Below are 24,202 nucleotides of genomic sequence, written 5' to 3' on the forward strand. Positions count from 1 at the left end.
GTTAATTGTTTTAATATATTTCGTCATCTATTCACCGGACTGACTGAAGTTGCCTAGAAGGTTCATTGTCCAGCCAGAAGGTGGCGATATTTGGACCTGGGTCGGGTGAATCGAACCAGTTAAAAGACTTCGGAAGAAAACCCTCCGCAGCAGGAAGTACTGTAAGAAAGAAGTGTTTTTTTTTGTTTTTTTTTTACCGGCGTGCTGCGGTCTCCCCCAGTCCGGTCCTGGTAACCTTCCCGCTTCTGCGCAGTTTTGACCCGGGACAAAGCCTCGCCAGTTCTGCCGCCGTTTGTTCCTCCAGAGCAGCATGTCGGATTACGGCGGAGTTTCCTCTAACGGTGTTGGCGCTGGAGTGAAAAACGACGCTTTTGCAGACGCCGTTCAACGAGCCAGACAGGTCAGCCAACTGAAGCGGAGGAAGCTAGCTAGCTGCTAGCTTAGCTGACGTTAGCTTCTCCGTGCCATTCATTAGCTACTCTTAATTATTTTTAATTCGTCGTTATAAGTAAGATAATAGACAGCCAGGCAATGTAAGCATGTAGTTCACACAAATACGGTGATCTTTTTCATTTGATAGTTTTCATTATTTGAAGTAAAAACAAGGTAAATAGCTAGGTTAACTAGTTACTTTAAAAGCTCATCGTGAAGCTCTGTTAGCATCCCACATGAAACCCAATTTTAAAGCTATTTAACTATCGGCGGTTATATTTGAGTTCTAGATTGAATATTACCCACAGATCATCTGGGAAGATTAATGTAATGACCGAAAACAGCTGTTTTTTTTTAAACATTTTATTTGTAAGGCAACGATGAGACGCATGTCGGAAACGTGTCTTATCTCGCCACCAGGCGCATTTTGTTTTTTTTAAAAGGCCTGTATCTTAATATAAGAAGATAAAACCCTGAACAGACTTGAAGGATTTAAACCCAGAGCACAAGACTTAAAAGACGTTATTTAGCAGTTGATTAGTCTTCTTTGTCTAATTTGTTTAGCAAATACCCTTTTATAGAGAATAATCGTGTGTTAAAGAATACCATTTCATTTATCGTTAAGAGTTTTCGTCGTAATACTTTCTAAAAGGCTACTTGTAATCAAAACAGCATAACCAGTGACATTATTTATTGTCCGAGTTGGAACAAATCTAATAAATAGACAAATTTGCAGCTGTTTAGATAAAAGAAGAAACATTAACTTGTGCAACAAATCAGGAGACATCAAAGCACATGCTAGAGATGTTGACATTTCATAATGAAGTATGTACCTCAGATTCAGCTGTTGAACAAGAAGGAAACCAGATTCCCTGACTTTGTAAACATTGATGTGGTTCATACAAATGTATCCATCAACCCTCCTCTTCAGGTTCTCTGTTGGGCTGCACGATAATAGACAATATTGCGATGACGACATCGGTTGTGATATATGCCTATTCTTTCCCCTCATCTGTGCTTCCATCTCTCTGTGACCTTTAGCAATTTAAACAATGTAATTTGTGTCCAGTATGAAACTGCCATGGCTAAATATTATATTGGCGTGGAAAAAGCTAGTTCATTTCACTTGGAATATATTAACCAACAATTATTGCTCTCCTAACAGTCCTATGTGATATGAATATTGCGCACACTGATAAAGCGATGAGGACATTGTGCAGCCAAAGCTTTATGCTTTTGGTGATTTCTTCAACAGTACACAGTGCATCATCATATCTTCTTTAATGGTCAATCAGAAGGGCCTGTTGGCATGATTGGCATGATTTCTGAAAATTATGTCAGCTTTTGTTCAGACTGTGTCTTTAAAAAAATAAGCAGTTTTTAGGTAAAATTCTTAACCTGTTAAATTAATATTGAAGTGAGATGCATGCAAAACATTAACTTTCTAATGATGAGATTAACGTTTTATGTTATATTTCTTGCCATAGCTCAAAACTAATGAGCAGAAGGGAGCTTTCTGTAAGTTAATGATTAATCAGGTAAAGATATGCCTGAACAGGGAGACTGTCAAGAGGCAGAATGTAACGCTGAAGGAGCTGCAGATATATATAAATATATATATATATATATATATATATTTATTTATTTATTTATTTATTTTTTACATATGCTCTTTGTGTACTTAGAAGCAGGGTTGCAGGGCAGAAGCGTTTTTCAGTGGAAACCTTCTAGAATAAAACTAAACGGGAACCTTTGGGCCTTAGCTCTGAAACGTGTTTGGGACAGAAACAGCATTGCATATTACCAAAACAACAACATCAAGGTCCTTGTGTAACATAACAAGGCTGTTTTGGGTTACCTTGTGTTGGGTGGCGCTCCTGTAGTTTTTTTCCAAACAACCAAATTTGCCTGTTCTGTATGCAAGAGGAAACTGTTGATTTTTTTTTTTTTTTTTTTCCAGCTGTGCCCAGCAACATTTATGAGAGGGTTAAATTACTCTCTATAGAGCCAGAGAAACTTTGGTCACTACGACATCTTCTCTGGCATCTCATTAAAAATACTCCAAGAAGTACATCCAGTATGATGGAAATGTTGGGCATTTTGAAACTATTCCTGTTAAGAACCTTGGTACCGGTAACTGGCCCATGCCTAGTCCTAAGTATCAACTAGTCTTTCTAACTGCAATCAGTTTGGGCTTTAATTATTATTGTCCTTTTAAAAAAAATAAAACATTTCGCTGATACCTCTGATGGTAACCATCACCCTCTGCTCTCTAGATTGCAGCTAAAATTGGTGGAGAACCTGCGCCCTCAGTGACAAACAACGGAGGAGCTGAAAGTTATCCATTTACTGGACAGAAACGATCCCTTGAAGAAGGAGGTAGGATATCAAAAACAAGTCTCGGTCTGTTAGGAATACTCAATGTTTTTGTTTATTTATGTATTTGTTGTTGTAGATGAGCCTGATGCCAAGAAGATGGCATCACAGAATGAAAGAGATTCAGCAATGTGTAAGTTAAAGACACTGTTGCTTCACTCACTTTCCAATTACTCGCACTCACCAGTTTCCTTACTCTTACAGCTATTGGAGCTCAGTTAGCTGCTCTGTCCCAACAAAGGTGTGTTTTTTTTTTTTCTCTCTTCTCTGTACTTGTTTTGCATAAACGCTTTGATCTTGGTTGCAATGGTTGAGATGATGGTAAAGTCATTGTTTTTATGTCCTGTATCTCCAGTGTCAGGCCATCCACTATTACAGAAGAGTACAAGGTGCCTGACAGCATGGTTGGCCTCAGTGAGTACATGGACACATTTCACTTCAACAATAAATAATAAGGTTTTATGTTGCATTTGTTCAAATTTAATTCAAAACATCTTTCTTGTTGTTTCAGTCATTGGACGGGGAGGAGAACAGATCAACAAAATCCAGCATGACTCTGGCTGCAAGGTCCAAATTGCTCACGGTGAGCTGCGTGAGTCACTTCTATTTTACACTACCACCGTATGATACGTTTTACATGAAACAGACTTATACATGTTGTCTAATTAATTCACAGACGGCGTTGGTCTTCCAGAACGAAATATTTCCCTGACGGGATCACCAGAGGCAATACAGTAAGTCTGTTGGGACATTCTTGCTTTATATAAAAATCACACATTCTTGGTTTCCAAAGCAATGTGCTAGTTTTTTAACCTAGTCCTTTGGGTTAGAAACTGTAATACGTCTTGTTTCAGCTCCACCAGACAGCTTGATATAAATGGACAGGAAGCTGCAGCACCCAATACAGTCCCCCTCTAACTGTGAATGTTTTTTAAATTTTTTTATGAGACAACAAAAAAGAAGTAGATTGTTTGGAAAAATTCAGATTTACAACAACAAAATATTGTGCACAACCTATTTTACAGTTTTGTGAGTTATTCATATGCAAACAATCTGTTAGATTTAATCAATTAGTTGTGCAAAATACAACCACACAAATTGCTGCGCAGGCGGTGTAGCTAACATGATGCCTTGCCTATTGATTTGCTTCTCTTGTGTGTGTTAAAACAGATTGTCAGTTTGTAAGACTGTCAGGGTCCAATTACTTTTGGTCATCAAAGTGTTACTAAAAACCTTGGCATGACATAAATGTTGTAACTGTTCTTCCTGTTACCCATCTTGTGTCCGGAGCAGATCCAAGTTTTACAGGTTGTGCTCAGCTCAAGCCTGTTCAACAAAGCAGTTTGTTTTAAGTGATCTTTGTGAAGAACAATCATGGTCAGGCACTGAGCAGAGCTACACCTTAAATAGTCAGGACACTTTATGAAAGTTTCTCGTTATAAATATTAACCAAGTTTGGGAAAAATGTTCAGACTTTGTTGTGTGTTGATGTCATAGCTGTTTAATTTGAGAATAAACTCAGCTAGATTCATGGTGCATTTCCTTGGTTTTAAAACATAAACCTCTTTTCTAGTAGAGAAACTATCACGGCCTGAAACTAATCAGGATCAGATGAGACATCACTCATGTCCTTCATGCCAGTTCAGCCTTCTCACCTTTTTGTCATTTGAATTTTCCTTGCAGGAGGGCCAAGGCTTTTCTTGATGACATCGTGTCCAGAGGTCACGAGTCGAGCAACGGTCAGTCCGGTTCTATGCAAGAGATCATCATCCCTGCAGGAAAGGCTGGCCTTATTATTGGTAAAGGAGGAGAGACGATCAAACAACTCCAGGTGAGAATTCTGTGATCTGCTTTGAATGAAGATTTATAGGATCATATGCTTGTTAAAGTGTCCAGCTCTTTTGTTTTTTAAATTGGTGCGACATGTTCCTCTGGTAAATTTCTAGGAGCGAGCTGGAGTTAAAATGATTCTTGTCCAAGATGGGTCACAACCGCCCAACATAGACAAACCCTTACGCATCATCGGAGACCCTTACAAAGTACAGGTACTGTTTGGACGCAGACAAGAATGGTTCAGTTGAGCGTGACATGTCCTGGGCCCCCTTTCGTTTCAACCTCCTCTTTTAAATGTCTGCATGTTCCTTTTGCAGCAAGCAAAGGAGATGGTTAATGAGATTCTACGAGAACGGGACCATTCTGGTTTTGGAGATAGGAATGAATATGGATCAAGGATGGGAGGTGGTGGCATTGATGTAAGTAATTCCAGTTAAAGTTTTAAAAACACAGTTATAAAAGCTGAATATTTTTTAGAGTTTTAATACTTCAGAGCTAGTTTTTGAGTTGTGATCAGATATGTTGGAATCCTACAGATAGCTGTACCCCGACAGTCTGTGGGAGTTGTGATCGGTCGCAGTGGGGAGATGATAAAGAAGATCCAGAGTGATGCTGGAGTGAAGATACAGTTTAAACCAGGTAAAGGAAACACTGGTCAGATGTCACGGTGCTGAGGTCTAAGGTGGTTTTACCAGGTGATGAAAACTGGTTTGGTATCGGGACAAAAATCATAATTTCCTTTACATATCTGTTGTTTTACTGCTTTCTGAGGATTATGATTGGAACGGTTCACAATCCGTAGTTTATTTCAGTTCAATAGCAGCAGATAAACCACTAGTTCAGATGAGGCAGTTTAGGATTAGACACATCATTTAGACAGTTTTGGTGTACAGCTGGATATTATTTATATACACAAAAAAATGATTTGAATATGTAGTTTGGTTCATACCATCTTAGTTGGTAACAAAAACTGAAATAACGAGGCATTAGACACATGATCATATTTCTAGAACATGCTAATAAAACCAGGTCTTTTCATAACATTGCCAAATCACTGGGCTGCTGTCAACGAGATGGAAAATTATACAGCGGTTAGATTAATTTCTGCATCCTCTACAGCAGGAGTATTCAACTAAAACTTGAAAAGGTCCAGTTAGAGAAAATTTGTTTAAGAAAGGGTCCGGAAGATTATATAATTTAACTGTTCAATATAATATATATTTAAGTATCCTTGTAGCTGTCTCATCATGTGTATATGATCAATACCTTACACTCAATTCACTTCAACTCATAGAATGTTTTCAGTATTTATTGTTATATTGTGACATATCATGGAACTCAACATATGTATAACTGCCCATATGTGTAATTTTCTTTCATTAGCTAAATAAATTTGAGCTACATCTGCAAATAAGACAATATTAATGACATGATAACTTCATTTTAAGTGTTGAATTCAGAATATGAAAAAAACTAAAACAAAGAGCTGGCATTTTCCCTTTTTGTGTTACATCAACAATCTCAACAGATTTACAGATAAGAAATTTCAACAACTTTAGAAGCTTATTTTCTTCATCTTTTGTGTTGAGTTTCCCACTTTTTTGCTCAGTGAGAAAACTGAGCATGAGCTTCCCCTGCTAGAACTTTAAACCTAGGCTTGAATGGAGTCAAAGCCATTCTCATGCACATATGGAGGTGTTCATTAGTGAGTCTTGAACGGCATTTAGTTTTGATAATGTTCATTGCAGAAAAAGTTGCTTCACAGTTGTGTGCGGAGCCAAACATGGTCAGGATGTATATGGCTACTTTCTTTAGACCTGAGAAGGTTGTTTCAGGGACCATTTGAAGCCAGAAAGAGAGAGGGTCACTTCTTTCAAACTGCTCTTTCAGGGATTTTCTGTAGGTATGGGTCCGGATGGGACAGCTTCTGGGTCCAGCTCCGGACCGCGGTCCGCCAGTTAATGACCTCTGCTCTAAAGCACCACAGGCTGCGCAACAGGTCCTCATGACAGCCAGCTTTTTACACCTGGTGCTAAATCTCATTTACGATGATGGAGAGATTACTTTTATGGTGGAGATCCAGCTGTTTCTCACTGAAACGCTGTTGCTCTCTCTGCTCCAACTCTGGGCTTCAGTTTTTTTCCCCCCATCGAGTTTCTGTTTGAAAGGAACAGTTTTTGTTTTTCATTCCTTCAGACTTGCAGAAGATACTTGCTCTCTTATCTTTCGTGTCCTGCTTTATTTGTTTAATTTTGACGCTCTGTTAAAACAAGATAATAATACTGTACCTTTTTTATATATAACAGATGATGGTACAGGACCTGAAAAGATTGCCCACATTACGGGCCCCCCAGACCAGTGTCAGCATGCTGCTTCGATCATTACTGACCTGCTGCAGAGTATCCGTGCCCGAGAAGAAGGCGGGCAGGGGGTAAGTAAGAAGAAAGCTATGCATTTCTGATGTTTATTTCCACAATAATGAGTGAGGGAACAAATACCACTACAAATACTGAAATATGGCGTTTCTCTTACAGGGCCCTCCAGGTCCTGGTATGCCACCGGGAGGTCGAGGTCGTGGTGGAGGTCAGGGCAACTGGGGTCCTCCAGGAGAAGAGATGACCTTCACCATTCCTGCACACAAATGTGGACTCGTCATTGGCAGAGGAGGAGAGAACATCAAGTCCATCAACCAACAAACTGGGGCATTTGTGGAGATTTCTCGTCAAATGCCCCCGAATGGTGACCCAAACTACAAACTATTTATCATCAGAGGCTCCCCACAGCAGATTGACCATGCAAAACAGCTTATTGAAGAAAAGATTGAGGTAAATTTTAGAAATACTAGTTGCTGAAAAATCTCTCAATTTCTCAATCGATGCCTGAATGGTTTTCATCTGGTTTTCCCAGGGTCCATTATGTCCAGTAGGTGGTGGTCCTGGTCCTGGAGGTCCAGGTGGGCCAATGGGTCCTTATAATCCAAATCCTTATAATGCAGGACCTCCTGGTGGAGCTCCGCAGTAAGTATAACATGCTGTCGTTGTTAGTTTTTACATTTATTCATGGATTTAACGTTTTTATACGGTCCTGTTTAACTTTGTAGTGGAGCTCCTGGTGGTCCTCAGTATTGTTCTCAAAGTTGGGGAAATCCTTACCAACAGTGGCAAGCTCCAAATTCACATGACCCCAGTAAGTGTCTTGTATTCACCCACATTCTCTTCTTCTGTGGTTTAGGAACATTATTTATTTCTTGGTGCTTTTTTTGGTTTTTTTTCTCCTTATCAGACAAGTCCGCAGCAGACCCAAATGCAGCATGGGCGGCTTACTATGCTCAGTATTATGGGCAGCAGCCAGCGGGCGCCATGGCAGCCCAGGCACCAGGTGCACCTGCAGCAGCAGCGGCAGGAGACCAGGGCCAAGCAGCACAGACTAGTGGGGGCCAGCCGGACTATACGAAAGCTTGGGAGGAATATTATAAGAAGATGGGCATGAGTAAGTTGGGTCCGATGACACAAAGTCTGACTGTATTTCACTGAGCTTTGAAATGGAATTTTGCAGTCAGAGATCTACCAATCAGTCCACTAGTTTTCTCTTCAGCGGCTCTGATTGGTGAGCGGCAGGTCAAATGCTGATTGGTTTTGCTTCATGACACATTAATTCCCTACAACTCACAATGTAGGGAATTATCTCCATCAAACAACCTGCAGCACATTTGTTTTTCTTGTGTTATTGTCCCTATGAAAAAAAATCAGAATCAGCTTGATAGACCTCAAAGAAAACTGGAAGTCAGTATCAAGCCAGCATCAGAGCATACATCCCTAACGCTGTCTAGTTTTTCTGCTAAATGCAACACAAAGGGCATCAACTGTTTGTTGATATAATTATATAAATGGCAATAACTGACAATTTTCAGTCTTGACATTGAAATTTAATAAAATTGGTGCATCACTAATTAATTCTGTTGATTATTTGTTCTCGTATTCTACAAAATGAAATGGTGAGCTCCAAACAGATCTTATCAATATGACCTATTGATGGCTGTCTTTTTCCAGCTCAGCCAGCTGGAGGGGCAGCAGCTGCTCCAGCCACAGCAACAGCCACCCCCACAGCGGCAGCTGCAGCACCAGGTGGAGCTGACGGTGGTGGCCAGCAGGACTATAGTGCAGCCTGGGCTGAGTACTACAGACAGCAGGCCGCCTACTACGGACAGGCAGGTGGTCCACAGCCGGGACAGCAGGTAACGCACACGTAATCAGTCCGAATTTGTCACTTGAAATGGTTAAAAATTGAGACTTATTGAATAGGATTGTTACTCTGTATTTTGTTTTTACATATTATGGGAGGAAATGTAGGTACATTTCTAAATCTTACTCAAATTTAACTTTTTTGGAACATATGTTCAGCACTTAATAGCTGTTGATGGCTACATTTTGTAAAGCATCAACAATGTATTTAATGCATATTAAAATGAAACCACGTTGTCTGTTCTCTCTTTTCAGCCCCAGTAAACTCATGGTTGATCTGTTGGACGGATGTATTGGATCTCAGGATGTTTATTTTTTCCCTTATTTGGCTTTAATAAGACATGGCCAAGGTTTGCTTATCCTTCATTACATTATCCATATAACATACCTTTTTATTTTTTATGAATTTAAAAAAGGGAGCACATTGTGCCCATAAATTGAACAAAGCACTAAAAACCTTTCCTGTTCGGTTTACCATTTACCTGACCCTGCCTCATGTTGTAATTCCAGTAAAAAAAAAATTTTTGGTTATTTTAACGAAAATGTGAAATGAGCAATTCTGCTTGCTAGATACCACGACAGCGTCTCAGTACAGATTCACATTTAGTATTTCCCTTCAGTTTTCAGAGGGTACATATATCTGTCTCCAGTATTTTGAATATATTCACAAATTATCTTTGAAAGATAATTGCAGTTGTTTTCTTATGTCCTTTTTTTTTTAAACATTTCACAAGTGTTTAATTTGCAGGTGTAAATCTTCCTGCTGTGATGATTTTTTAAATAATATTCCCTATTTTTTTGTTCTAGAGGGTATTGAATGCCTATAATACCTTTATTGCTACTGAATGCTACAAAAACTGAACGCAGGTTGGCAGTGATTGGTCAACAATTGTCATAATTGCAGACTTGCGTGAGCATCTATTTTTGTGTTTGACTGCCCTCCATTTCATTCTCAGCTTTACTTTTGAAACATTTTCTTCCATTAGGTTGTTTGTGCATGTGCTTTTTTTTAACGTTATTTTTTTACAGTTTGTTTTTAAAGACTTCAATAAAACCATTCATATTATACTACTGTGTTGGTCTGAGTCAATTAATACACAATTAAAGGGATTCCTCATTGTTTCTTATAGTGAAATTAGCGGAATAAGCAGATCTCTGAGCCAACTACTTTAGAGTTGTCTATCTAGCTCAGCCCTTTGGGTTTTGATGGACGTGTCTATCAGCCAATAGGAGCACAGTGTTGCAGCGTGAGGACCAATCGGGACGCATCTTGTTTCAACGGGGAACAACGGCTGAGAAGGCTATGGCGCCCAGCTCGAAATCTGAAAAGGACGATAGCAAACAGAAAACGCAAAGAAAGCACAAGGACCATGTCGTAAAGCTGCTAGTGCGCGGGAAGGCGAGTATTTATAGTTTTGACCTAAGACTGGAAACATAGTCAAGAAACGAAGACAGTTTAGTTAAGGCGTCCCATTTTTGAGGACCGATGTAGCTATTAGCTATGCGCTAACTAGCTCAGCAGCTAACCAAGAAACGACTAACTAGTGGCAGGTGGCTAATCAGGCTAATGCTACAAACAATGAACCGAATATGTTCGTGGTGTTTTCGCAATATTTGCTCTTCGGGTTGACTTGCTAATAAGTTCAGTCTATTTTTATAATTAAATTACCCGATGACAATTGGTCAATCACAGCGTAAGAGACGAACTCTTCTCTTTTTGAGCTTTAATCGGACATTGTCAGATACTACCAGTCGGCTATAGTTTTGGCTAACATTTTGCACACAGTGATATACTTGAGGCGTTTATTTGTGTTAATTATGATGGTTTTGGCCTGCAGGTAATAAAACCGGTGTGTTCCCCTGGTCACACAGCACCGGTGTGAGGGCGCTGCATGCTTTTCTCTAAATAGTCCCATCGTAGAGCTCTTTAGGTGTAGGTTTGAGTCCTGCGGGGCTAGTGGACAGCAGACTAGGGAGGCAAGCACACGGTGGTCACAGAAAAGGGGAACAGATTATTTAAAGGGAACGGAATTTCGCACAACACTAGAACACTACATAAGTCCAATAAAAGTGACAATTCAGAAATGTCAGCCTTCTGAAAAGTATGTCAATGTACTGTAGAGTATATGCACTCGAAACTCGTTCAGAGCTACTTTCACATGAGTTGTTGTTCTTAGTCCTCCTCTAAAATTCCTCGAAAGACATCTGTGCTATCTTGGACTTAATAAAATGCAGTGGACCAACACTAGCAGAGGACAGTGCTCTAAAGGCTGTGGAGCTTTGCCACCTTTTTCCTTCCACTCAATTTCCCAATAATATACTTTTTTTTTCTTTGTCTTATATAATACTCAGTTGTTGATTAATTTTAAGTTTACGGTTTCAGTTGTCTGTAAGCCATAATCATCCAAATTTAACAGAAGTAAACACTTGAAACAAACCATTTGCACAGTTATTAGGGAAGTTGTATTTTTTACTGTATTTTATTTGTATGTTACAACATATGCATAAAATGATGTGGTTAGCTACATTGCCGAACAATTGCACACAATTAATTACTGAAATAAATAATGTTTTGGATGACTTTCTAATTTATCAGGATTCAGCTGTAGAAAGCCACCCAGTTATTGTTTAGTTGCAACCATTTTCTTTCGTTTTACAGCTGTCTGGACAGTTTTCTCAGCACCGGTTCAGGAAGCTGCCACCTCGGGTTTGTGTCCCATTGAAGAACATCGTCAGCGAGGAGTTTCTCAGAGCCGGGTCTGTGTTTCTTAAAGGATTTTTAAAATCTTGTCTGCACATTTGTCTTAGATCAAAATAGAGATCCTCACAGACCTCGCATGAACATAGTTGCTGGTTTGTATATGAAATGGAAGCACAAAACTATCGTATCAACCTGAATGATCCAAGCTAGGTTATCTGATCTATATGCAAAGAATCACTTAGCCACATTCCCCTGTTGGCTTTCAGCTAAACAACAAATATTACAGCTATTTCTCTAACAGGACAAATGCATTTAGTCATATAAATGTCACTCTTATTGGGCTAAGGCTGTATTGAAGCTCGAGTTGGTCTTCTATGAGCGGCATGCCCGTTAAACTGACGGCTACAGGAGCAGGCAGCCCAACTAGTATCAGCTTGTTATACTAAAATCTGTAGAAACTAAAAAGACAGAAAAGGATCATATTCTGCTCAGTAAATATTTGCAGACTGATGCTAAATTTGGCATCAAATTAACATAAAAATCGAATCTTATTATATTATAACTTATGCTGCCTGTTTTAGCAGTAGCACTATTAGTTGTTTTGCTCTCTTAAATCATAGCATTTTTTATTACATATATTGTAAGTATTGTGATGCTGTGGATTATAAACTCAAGGCAATCATATTGTGAGAATCTCATACCAACCTATGCCTATTTCAGATTTGGAGGAGCTGCTTTCTTTTTCTTAAGTGTGAAAGTGGAGTTCTACTCACTGTCCTGTATACAAATAAATACAACTTATTATAGAAACACCATTATTTTCCTATTAAAATTTGCATTACAGTTTTAACATGTCGTACCTGATACAGTTATTTATACCCAGGGCAGATCTTTGGTTTAAACTAATATTAACATTATAGAGCGGTCCAGCCAGAGACCTGAGTTGAATCTAATTGGGAACCTTTGGAGAGAGCTACAGATTAGGGTGATGGCAAGGAGATCTTCCAACCTCAAAAACCTGCAGCTGATTATCAGAGATAAATCATCAAAATACAATCGTAAACATGCAAAAAAGTCAATGAAGATTATTCATTGATTATTGATAACAGTATGAATAAGTTTCCACCTGGGATTTTTTGAATAAAATGTAAATCTCTGTAGTGCTGAAGTGTTGCAAATGGATGTAACTTACTTCTAACTACACAGTTCAAACTAAGTTGTGTATTACATCAGTACTTCACCTTCTGGTTCCAGACACATCTTCCTTGGTTTCACCAAATGTGGCCGCTACGTTCTGTCTTACACCAGTGACTGTGGAGAAGACGATGATTTCTCCTTTTACACCTACCATCTTTACTGGTGGGAGTTCAACCTGCACAGTAGACTCAAACAGGTACATGAAAGGAAATACAAGTGCTTCTGCTTGTGTTTTGGTTGGCCAGCCTTTTAATGATCATCTTCTCCGTTGTTTTCTTTAGGTCCATCATGTGCGACTATTTGCAGGAGAGGAAATTTACAGTGATCTGTACCTTACTGTGTGTGAATGGCCAAATGACCACTCCAAAATAGTCATCTTTGGTTTCAAGTAAGAAATATTGCTGACACTTAATCTAAAATACTGTTAATACAATGTTCAGGTAATAGGTTTTTTTGCTCCCTTTTTCTGCTCAGTACACGCAGTTCAAGTTCTGTGTTGATGAACCTGATGATGAGTGATGAGAATAACAGGGATATCTACATCACCATAGCTTCCATGCCTCCGCCCCAACGTTGCTCAAAGTGCTGTCCAGTTCCTTCAGCCTCGACCATACGAACAGGTGAACCTCCGTACGGATACAGCTTGCTCCTAATCTCGTTGTCTCGTTCTCCCAGCCGAAATAATTCCTTTGTCCTCCATAGGAAGTGGCGAGTGTCTTGAACATGGATATGTGCTCAATAGCAGGTACCAGGTGGTGTACCCATTCCCCACTTTTCAGCCAGCTTTCCAGCTGAAGAAGGACCAGGTCATCCTATTAAACACGAGTTACTCTCTGGTGGCCTGCGGCATCTCGCTCTGCCCAGGTAGTGGCCAAACACAAGAGTTCACAGGCATTCACAAAGACTGAATTTACGTAAATATGCTGCTGTTATTGACTGGAGGATTATTAATCTGTATAAATTTGATCCTGGCTGCTAGAGAAATCTGCTCTGCGTTACTGCAGTGAGGTGTTTTCCCTTGTATCTCATCTTAGGTCCAAATGTACAGTGCCATGCAAAAGTATTCATACTCCTATAACTCTTTCACATTTTGTCACATTACAAACACAGACTGTATGCAATGATCTTAGTTTTCACATTTTGAAAACTATGTATCAAGCTACCTAACTGGTAAATAAAGTCCACTGTGTGTAATTTAATCTATTTAGTCTAAATCCAGTTGTGTTGTGAAGACCTCAGAGGTTTGATAAAGAACATTAGGGAACAAAGAGCTTCATGAAGTCCTGGGAACACAGCAGACAGGTCAGAAATATGGCTTCGGAGAAGATTAAAGCAGGGTTAGTTTATAAAACGATATTGTCTGACTGGAGGCACTGTTCAAGTCATGGAAAGAGTACGGTACAACTTCACACCTTTCAAGACATGACCATTAACCTAACGTGACGGACCAGACAATGAGAGCATTAATCAGAGAAGCAGCCCAGAGCTCAAATTTAACTGAACTGCACATATCCACAGCTCATATGGGAGAATATGTCGAAAAGCACCTGTTAGTAGTTCATTCCACAAAACCGACCTTTTAGTGGAAGTAACAAAAAGAAAGTTATTGTAAAAAAGTGAGCCATAAGTAGTCTTGTTTGCAGTTTGCCACAAACCATGTAGGGAACAAAGACAAACATGGAAGAAGGTGCTTTGATTAAAAACATGGTATTCATACACTGCCAGTCAAACGTTTAGACACACCTTGTCATTCAGTGGCTTGTCTTTATTTTTATATCTATCTCTGGGAACTCCTTCAAGACTGCTAGAAAACCATTTCAGGTGACGACCTCGTGAAGCTCATCCAGAGAATAACGAGTGCAAAGCAGTGATCAAAGCAAAGAGGGGCTATCTGGAAGAATCTACAATATAAAAGATGGTTTGAGATATTTCACAATTTTTTGTTTGCCACATAGTTCCATATAGTTTGCTTTATAGTTTTGATGTCTTCTGTATGTATTTATAATGTAGGAGGTAATAAGCATGGAGAAACGCCATTGAATGACATAGGTGTGTCCAAACCTTTGTCTGGTAGTGTGCATGCAAAATTCAATGTTTCCAGAAAAACGTGAGGAACTGCACTCTGGAGCGTCAGACATGTTGGAAAAAGTTTGTCTCTATTATCTTTTACAGAACCCCCCACACCGGCGCATCATGGCAGGGTGCCTAGCAATGCTTTTCAATCTGCTATATCCAGAAATGTCAACCCCTCTAGTAAAACTGTCCAAGGCTTGAGTGCAGTATTCTGTTCTGGCTTAGTGTACTTCTGCTCGATGCGTTTAACGTGTTTTAAAGGACCATTGATGCACATTTATTGACAGGACGCACCGCTTCTCTCCAAATGGACATTGATTTAGTTGTGCTAAACCAGAGGAATGCCTTAAACATGCATGACACTGATTCTTGAGTACTGGAGTTTGGAACCTTTGGTTTCGAACAAAGAATATTCTTGTGTTGGTATGGCCCAGTCAAAGTCCAGAGTTAAATCCAGTTGAGTTTCCAGATGATCTGTTTCAAATTGACTGAGCTGGAGCTGTTCAGCAGCTATAATTGAGGGTGCAAATTGCATGTGAAACTTTTCAGATTTTAGTTAAAAAAAAAATATATATATATATGTGTGCATCTACTTCAAGATGATCTACTTTGGGTTGATTTATCACATAATCTCCCCCCAAAAAACATGTTTATGGTTGTAACATGAAACAATGTGAAAACTTTAAAGGGGTATGGATGCTGTATTTTTATCATGATTAGTTAGTATTTGTGTCAGTGTCTGCTTTAAACAGTGCTTTGTTCTAGTCATGTAAAGATATATTTTATTTCCATTTATTTATATTGGGAAAGAAAAGAAAAAGATCTTCACTGAGTGCAAACTGTACCGGAGTCAAATTCCTTGTTTGTGTGCACAAACTTGACAATAAAGATGATTCTGATGTGTCATTGGTGAGGTTTTTTCTAATCTTTGTTTGCTTTCTTTTCAGAAAAGCACGGTCAATCATCACAGATCCTTTACACAAAGGGAGCTGCCCAGTCAACTCAAACCGCACCTCTTTCCTCAGCATCACTGGATGCTTCATCATTACCCCAGGAATCTCCAGAAAATCGTCATTTTCCTTGCAGACCCCCTCCAATTCCCTCGTCGCCAAGCCATTCACAAGCAGCCATGAGAGCTCGGGAGTTTGCAGCCGATCTTTTCAGGCGAGCCCAGGGAGGAGGAGGAGGAGCGGGCATGGAGAGTGAGCGCCAAGGGGAGAGGAGAACAGCTGATGGTGATGAAAAGGAGGCAGTGCATAAACCAGAAGATAAAGGGATTAATGTAGACACCTCAAGAGTGGAGGAGGGTTGTAAAGACAGGAAAGCGGAGGATAGACGGACTAGTTCACAGCAGGCATCATCGTCATGTGGAAGCCCTAATTTTGGGATGTCTCCTGCCTCTTCTCCATCATCACTTCCATCAACTTCAGCACTGTCTTCCTGCCAGAATCCTGCCCCTAGCGAACCTGGATATGTCAACTACTCACGTCTGCACTACCGCCTCCAACAGCAGGGGGCAGAAGAGCAAAATCCAGGAGGTGCTGGAGGTGAGTGTTAATGTTTCTATCCAGTTCAGTGCTGAAATTTTCAATCCATACAGTCCAAACTAATTATTTGTCCTGGTTCGTTATTCCAGGTTATGACGATGATAAAGTCCAGCTGCCTTTCACTGTCACAGATCTAAAAGGAAGAAACCTGCAGCTGGTCACTGGGCCACATAATAGACAGGTGTGTGTGTGTGTCATTATGTTATGTTAGAGGATATACTTATCAACCATAAGATGACGACCATCTCGAGGTAAAATCAGTTTTTGACAGTTTCTGCAAGAAAAACGTCCTCAGTGTCCTCGGGTGGAAATGTTTACACCGACCCAAACATATCCAGCTGTCTCATACCAGAGTCTATGTTAGGCAGTGCAAGTACTGTATGGGGTTTTCATGGTGCTTCAGTAGGTGAATATGGTCATAGAAATGTGTTTGCCATATATCCAGCTTTTGTGTTTAAACTGCCTTGTTGTTTCTGTGGTAGAGTGTTTGTGTAGAACAGTTGACGCTGGACTTCGAGTATCTCATCAATGAAGTTATCAGGAACGATGCTGCCTGGGCTCCACAGTTCTGCTCCTTCAGCGATTATGACGTTGTAATACTAGAGGTAAATGCAGACCCACACACACTTGGCACCAGATGGTGTAGCATAAAATATCATCAGAAGTCGGGAAATATTTCAGTAGTTACCAGTAGTCTATTTTTTATTATCATGGTGGTAGAAGGTTAAAGAAAGACATGATAAATGCAGCTTTGGTTTAATGCTTCGCTTTGACAGCAGAGTTGAGTTGCATGTACTGGGATTACAGACTTCTGGCAAATAGTTGGCAAGATAACCACAGTAAATAACAATAACCTGGTTTCTTGAAAATGCTTTGCTGAAGTGTCGTTTGATTTAATTTCAACATTCAGTCCTCTTGAGGTGCCACCTGCTATCAGTATATTGAATCTGATTAAGCTGAAATAAAGTTCAGTTGTCCTAGCTGGGTTTTTTGATCTCATTGTGTTAAGGTATCAGTCAGGAGAAGGTACAAAGAGCTCCACAGCATAATTTATATTGGGACTGCACAGTAAAATCACAAATTTATTTATGGTATTGTGATATCAGCGTATGCAATATGCATTTAGGGAAGAACTCCTTGGACTGCAATAAATGGTAAATGGCCCGCACAGCGTTTTATCAAGTCCGAGGACCCCAAAGCTTGCCCAAGGACACAACGACTGAGACGGGTGGATCGGGGGATCGTACCGGCAACCCAACAGTTACAGTACAAACCTTACGACCTGAGCCACCTTCGCTAGTTAGTTAGTTAAGTAGCATCCAATAAGACTGTCAGTAATTGTTTACTGTTGTCTATTGTAGCATAAAATGTTTTAGAGATTTAAGAGGTGGGAAGGTTATAAGGTCATTATGAAGCTATAACTAAGTTGTTTCATTGCCCAAGAAGCAGACCCAGGAAGCAATCCAAAGCAACTTTCTTTGTTAAGATGAAAATAATACATTTAATTTTTTCCCAGTTTCTGGACAAACTATTCATTATAAGGCATCTATTTTTGTGACAATCCCACTGAAGACAAACATTAACGCTGATTATTTGGTTTTGTTTATTCCAGGTCATATTGTTATGTAACATCAACATTATTGCACATTGCATGTTTTTCTACTATAATACAGCCCTGATTTATATAACACAGCACAGCTGGCAGTAATAGAAGAAAATATGCAACAAAATACTTACAAAAACTGGACGTTTCTCCAAAAATATTTAAAAGACAATATAGAAATTGGTCAGAGAGGCTCCTGAGAGACCGGCAGGAATATTGAAGAAGCTGCAGGAATTTCAGACAACAGTCTGCTTTAATTTCCATGTGACTGGACCAGGGGTGGCAATTAGAGACAAAAACCTTTTCAAAACATTCAAGCCTTGCTAAAACCTGCTAAAACCGTGTAGCACAGGCAGCACAGAACATAAAAAAAGAAACACTAAACCTACAGCAAAACGTGGTGGTTGCAGCACCACGATCTGAGGCTGCTTTTCTTCACATGGACCTGTGGTTTTAGTCAATGTAGATCAATTTATGAACAGTTGCCATATTAGTCAGTTCAGATATTAAATATTAGGTAACTATTTTACAGCACCACATCGAGCCCATATGTCCCAATACCTATGAATGACTTCATGGGGGGAAAGGTAATGTTTTGTTATGGCCTAGCCAGAGGGCAGAACTAACCTGGTTAAGGTCTTCAAAAATGATCCAATTGTGACATTTTGTGAGGTAGAAATAAAACAAAGTCAGGATATGGGATGCTCATGGACTCCGACCCAAGAGAACTGAAAGCTGAAGTTGAACCAAAAGGTTTTCCAACCAAGTATAGCTTTTTTATGGAACCAGGTTATCACAACTTTTTATTTATGATTTTTTTTTCCTTCTAATAAATGCCACATTATTTATAGAAGGTTTTCAAAATGTTCTAATGTGGTCTCACTTATTCACACCTTGTTATTTTAGCAGGGGTGTGTATACTTTTCACATACACTGCATGTTTGTACCAACTTTTTTAAAGCTGATATTTTGAGTATGAAGTCTGGACGCCTGAGTGTGAAGAACCTGTGAAATCTGTTGAAGCAGTGAAGTCAAGAGACACGACACACCCATAAAAACATGAAACCGATCCAGAGGAAACGGATGTTTGTGTTTCTGTTCTTCTCCACTCGCTGTAGCGATAAAGCATGAGTTGGTTTACTGTAGAGCAAGACCTCCAGTAGAGGACTCAGGAGACTGATTTACTTTACATGATAATAAACCACGGCAGAAAGATCATTTGGTAAATAAATGCATAAAGAGGGTTTGATGCTCACCAGGTGTGCCCAGAGACCAACACTGTGATGATCAACATTGGTCTGCTGTTGTTGGCATTCTCTGTCTCAGATGAGGAGCACTGCAGGTACTCTTTCTCCTCCTCCTCCTCATTTGATTTCTTTTGAATGATAAACCTTCGGCCTTTTTAGCTCTGCGCCCTTGGTCTCTGTTTGTTCTCATTTTGTGACCGTTTTGTTTTTCAGGCCAAACACATACCATTCTAACCTGCAGGTTAGCTGGGACCTGAACACAGGTGTGTGTTGCACTGTGGGCGTGGGTGACCTAACAGAGGTTAAGGGCCAGACCAGGTTAGCAAACGCACACAAAGATCTGCCTGTTCTCTGGAAAGCATTGAGTAAGATCCCAGTCTGTCTCCCTTAGTGGCAGCGTGTGGAGCTCCTACAGAAAGTCCTGCGTGAACACGGTGATGAAGTGGCTGGTCCCTGAGAGCAGCTCCCGCTACATCAACCGCATGACCAACGAAGCTCTGCACAAAGGTGAGTATATGTTCACACACACGGATCTGTGTCACGTCATCAGTCCTGTCAAATTAACTCAGGTGAGCATAAAAATACTGATGTGCAAGTCTTAAAGTCTCTGATTGGTTTTTATGTCAGAAAAGAAACTGGATTCAGGTGGAATTCACCAGTTGGAAGCTTTTTCTGTCTGTTCTCATTAAATAACGGATCAGACTCTTAGTGCTACCATTCTAATAAATCCGGTTGTAGGCATAACATTATGACCACCTGCCTAACAGTTTGTTGGTCACCCTTTTGCTGGCAAAACAGCCCTGAGCCACTGAGGCCTGGACTCCACCAGAGGTGTGTTGTGCTTTCTGGCACAAAGATGTTGGCAGCAGATCCTTGAAGGGCTTTAAGTTGTGATGTGGGGCCCTCATCGATCTGATTTGTTTGTACACCACTTCCCACAGATGCTCAAATGGATTCAGATCTGGGGAATTTGAAGGAGCGAGCACTTCAGACTCTATCTGAACCAATTTGGCTTTGTTGCTGGGAGCATTATGCTGCTGAAAGAGGCCAAAAACATCTAGAAATCTCACCTCCACCCTCACTGGTCTGCAGTAAAGCTGCCCTATACTCAAATTGCGATGCACTGTGCAGTCTGACACCTTTCTATCAGAACCAACATTAACATCTTCAGCAATGTGAGCTACATCAGCTTGTCTGTTGGATTGGGTCACATGTCCTGGTAAATTCATTAAGAGCTGCTGTACAGCTAAGTAGTTTTTCTGCCAAAAGAAGACAGCATTAAAATCATGTTGCTGAGGCAGCTTTTTTCCAGTAGCTGGAAATGTTTTTCTAATATCGTGCAGCTCTCTGGTGCTCCTCATGTGCATCAGCGAGTCTTTGCTGTCCCTAATCCTGCCGTCTCTTGACATGTCCAGGCGACTAAATAAAACTTCATACACGCAGTATTGGAGATGCTCTGACACATCAAACTCGCTATAAGTTTTAAGCTTGCTTTATTTCTCTTGGGGTTTTCTAACGCATCTGCGCTGATAAGAAAATGTTCACTTACTGACAAATGTACCCCACCCACCAACAGGTACAATGATTAAGAGATCCTTGGTGCTATTCACTCCACCCACAGGTAGTAATGTGAGGCCTGGTTGGTGTAGTTCTTTGGAGATCGGGCCATTTCCGATCTTTTATTAGAATCAAATGTTTCCCAGTGTGTCCCAATGACATTTGTCCCAAGCTCTACTTTTGTCTCATCAGACCACATGACCTTTTCCCAATACTCCTCTGGATCATCCAGATGGTCATTAGCAAACGTCAGACAGGCCTGGACTGGCTTGAGCAGGGGGACCTTGATACGCTGCAGGATTTTAATCCATGGCGGCATACAGGTCCTTCTCAAAATATTAGCATATTGTGATAAAGTTCATTATTTTCCATAATGTAATGATGAAAATTTAACATTCATATATTTTAGATTCATTGCACACTAACTGAAATATTTCAGGTCTTTTATTGTCTTAATACGGATGATTTTGGCATACAGCTCATGAAAACCCAAAATTCCCATCTCACAAAATTAGCATATTTCATCCGACCAATAAAAGAAAAGTGTTTTTAATACAACAAACATCAACCTTCAAATAATCATGTACAGTTATGCACTCAATACTTGGTCGGGAATCCTTTTGCAGAAATGACTGCTTCAATGCGGCGTGGCATGGAGGCAATCAGCCTGTGGCACTGCTGAGGTCTTATGGAGGCCCAGGATGCTTCGATAGCGGCCTTTAGCTCATCCAGAGTGTTGGGTCTTGAGTCTCTCAACGTTCTCTTCACAATATCCCACAGATTCTCTATGGGGTTCAGGTCAGGAGAGTTGGCAGGCCAATTGAGCACAGTGATACCATGGTCAGTAAACCATTTACCAGTGGTTTCGGCACTGTGAGCAGGTGCCAGGTCGTGCTGAAAAATGAAATCTTCATCTCCATAAAGCTTTTCAGCAGATGGAAGCATGAAGTGCTCCAAAATATCCTGATAGCTAGCTGCATTGACCCTGCCCTTGATAAAACACAGTGGACCAACACCAGCAGCTGACACGGCACCCCAGACCATCACTGACTGTGGGTACTTGACACTGGACTTCTGGCATTTTGGCATTTCCTTCTCCCCAGTCTTCCTCCAGACTCTGGCACCTTGATTTCTGAATGACATGCAGAATTTGCTTTCATCCGAAAAAAGTACTTTGGACCACTGAGCAACAGTCCAGTGCTGCTCCTCTGTAGCCCAGGTCTGGGGAATGCGGCACCTGTAGCCCATTTCCTGCACACGCCTGTGCACGGTGGCTCTGGATGTTTCTACTCCAGACTCAGTCCACTGCTTCCGCAGGTCCCCCAAGGTCTGGAATCGGCCCTTCTCCACAATCTTCCTCAGGGTCCGGTCACCTCTTCTCGTTGTGCAGCGTTTTCTGCCACACTTTTTCCTTCCCACAGACTTCCCACTGAGGTGCCTTGATACAGCACTCTGGGAACAGCCTATTCGTTCAGAAATGTCTTTCTGTGTCTTACCCTCTTGCTTGAGGGTGTCAATAGTGGCCTTCTGGACAGCAGTCAGGTCGGCAGTCTTACCCATGATTGGGGTTTTGAGTGATGAACCAGGCTGGGAGTTTTAAAGGCCTCAGGAATCTTTTGCAGGTGTTTAGAGTTAACTCGTTGATTCAGATGATTAGATTCATAGCTCGTTTAGAGACCCTTTTAATGATATGCTAATATTGTGAGATAGGAATTTTGGGTTTTCATGAGCTGTATGCCAAAATCATCCGTATTAAGACAATAAAAGACCTGAAATATTTCAGTTAGTGTGCAATGAATCTAAAATATATGAATGTTAAATTTTCATCATGACATTATGGAAAATAATGAACTTTATCACAATATGCTAATTTTTTGTGTTACTATGGTCTTCTTTGAGACTGTGGTCCCAGCTCTCTTCAGGTCATTGACTAGGTCCTGCCGTGTAGTTCTGGGCTGATCCCTCACCTTCCTCATGATCATTGATGCCCCACGAGGTGAGATGTTGCTTGGAACCCCAGATCGAGGGAGATTGACGGTCATCTTGAGCTTGTTCCATTTTCCTGTTATTGTCCTTGGCTATTTTCCTGTAGCCCATCCCAGCCGTGTGTGGGTCTATTATTTTATCCCTGATGTTCTTACACAGATTTCTGATCTTGGCCATTATGGAGAGGTTGGAGTTTGTTTGATTGAGTGTGTGGACAGGTGTCTTTTATACAGATAACAAACAGATGCAGTTAATACAGGTAATGAGTGGAGAACAGGGTGGCTTCTTAAAAAAGAACTAAATCCCTGGGAGAGCTGGGATTCTTACTGGTTGTTAGGTGAGCTTATGTTATGCAATAAAGTGCAAATTAATTACTGAAAAATCACACAATGTGATTTTTTGGATTTTTTTTTAAATTCCATCACTTACAGTTAAAGACTACCTATGATAAGAATTAAAGACTTCTACATGCTTTGCAAGTGAGAACCTGCAAAATCGGCAGTGTATCAAATACTTCTTTTTCCCACTGTAGATAACTGAATTTCTAAAGTAGGTTTTTCTAACCAGTGTGCTTTTCCTACTGGGTTAAACTGTTGTCTGTCCCTCCATCGACAATTTTCGTTGTCGTTGTCACCTTTTTATTCAACTCTCCCTCTGTCAATCAATTTATGCCCCAGTCCGTCCATCCATCCATCCTTCTGTCCAGTTTGTTTTCTGTAAAATGTGCTGAAACCTTGATCAACTTCTCACACTCAGGCTCATCTGTGCAAGTGTTGGCAGACAGCGACCGATGCATCTGCATTGTATTATGAAGAGAAATTTAGAAGAAACAACGTGGTCCACGAGTGTCAGAGTTGCAGAAACCAAACCAGTTACCATGAAGATGCGTCCTCATCTCCAGCGAAGAGCTCAGAGCAGAGCAGCACTGTCCACTTCAGAGGTTTTAGTTTGAAAGTCTCATTAAAACAAAACAAAAGCATGCCTGCTGCAGATCTCTTGAGTATAGATTTATAGCTATTTTGTAAATCTTTATTGTAATATTACAGGCACCAAAACCAAGAGCTGGATTGAACAAAGATGTTGTTTTTTTTTTTTTTTTTTTTTTTTTTTACACGGGAAGGTGTGCTGTTGATGTGTGACTGACTACCTTTTTTATAATTCAATGTAGGTTTGTGTGTTAGGATGAGTGTGTGTGAATGTTTGTGTAAAAGTCGCACAGTATTTTAAGCAAGAACTCGCTCCGTACTGTTTTCCTTTCTTTACGATGGTCATTATCATGTTGTTTGCTAACTGGGCTAGAAAAGAGTGTCCCATTGGGAATATTTTGTTAAATTAAAATGTTTCAATTTAATGTTGTCAGTCTGTCTGTTATAGAAAACATATCACATGATGTCACATGGACACTGATT

At 40.3% G+C, this 24,202-nt stretch overlaps 2 protein-coding genes across 4 annotated transcripts; both read left to right on the forward strand.

The window, feature by feature from the left end:
- Positions 1-141: 141 nt before the first annotated feature.
- Positions 142-9,950, forward strand: LOC124868179 (KH-type splicing regulatory protein). 3 transcript variants are annotated; one of them, XM_047365071.1, is made up of 18 exons: positions 142-400; positions 2,709-2,811; positions 2,888-2,941; positions 3,013-3,049; positions 3,164-3,222; positions 3,320-3,400; positions 3,485-3,542; positions 4,492-4,639; positions 4,755-4,853; positions 4,959-5,060; positions 5,178-5,280; positions 6,948-7,072; positions 7,176-7,466; positions 7,549-7,645; positions 7,753-7,827; positions 7,924-8,130; positions 8,691-8,875; positions 9,138-9,950. In XM_047365071.1, the coding sequence occupies exons 1-18, from the start codon at positions 311-313 to the stop codon at positions 9,144-9,146; spliced, it is 1,923 nt and encodes a 640-aa protein (XP_047221027.1). In that variant the 5' UTR covers positions 142-310; the 3' UTR covers positions 9,147-9,950. The 3 variants fall into 3 exon arrangements, with proteins under 3 accessions (XP_047221027.1, XP_047221026.1, XP_047221025.1); XM_047365070.1 differs by having other exon boundaries at positions 143-400; positions 3,320-3,391; positions 7,549-7,658; positions 7,742-7,827; XM_047365069.1 differs by having other exon boundaries at positions 144-400; positions 7,549-7,658; positions 7,742-7,827.
- A 180-nt stretch (positions 9,951-10,130) lies between these two features.
- dcaf15 (DDB1 and CUL4 associated factor 15) lies at positions 10,131-24,144 on the forward strand. Its single transcript, XM_047364970.1, has 13 exons — positions 10,131-10,281; positions 11,542-11,639; positions 12,838-12,976; positions 13,062-13,168; positions 13,255-13,400; positions 13,483-13,644; positions 15,801-16,400; positions 16,490-16,581; positions 16,883-17,005; positions 19,263-19,345; positions 19,464-19,568; positions 19,642-19,757; positions 23,550-24,144. The coding sequence occupies exons 1-13, from the start codon at positions 10,186-10,188 to the stop codon at positions 23,603-23,605; spliced, it is 1,923 nt and encodes a 640-aa protein (XP_047220926.1). The 5' UTR covers positions 10,131-10,185; the 3' UTR covers positions 23,606-24,144.
- Positions 24,145-24,202: the final 58 nt, after the last annotated feature.

Source organism: Girardinichthys multiradiatus, chromosome 5, assembly GCF_021462225.1.
Source record: "Girardinichthys multiradiatus isolate DD_20200921_A chromosome 5, DD_fGirMul_XY1, whole genome shotgun sequence".
NCBI classification, from domain to species: domain Eukaryota; kingdom Metazoa; phylum Chordata; class Actinopteri; order Cyprinodontiformes; family Goodeidae; genus Girardinichthys; species Girardinichthys multiradiatus.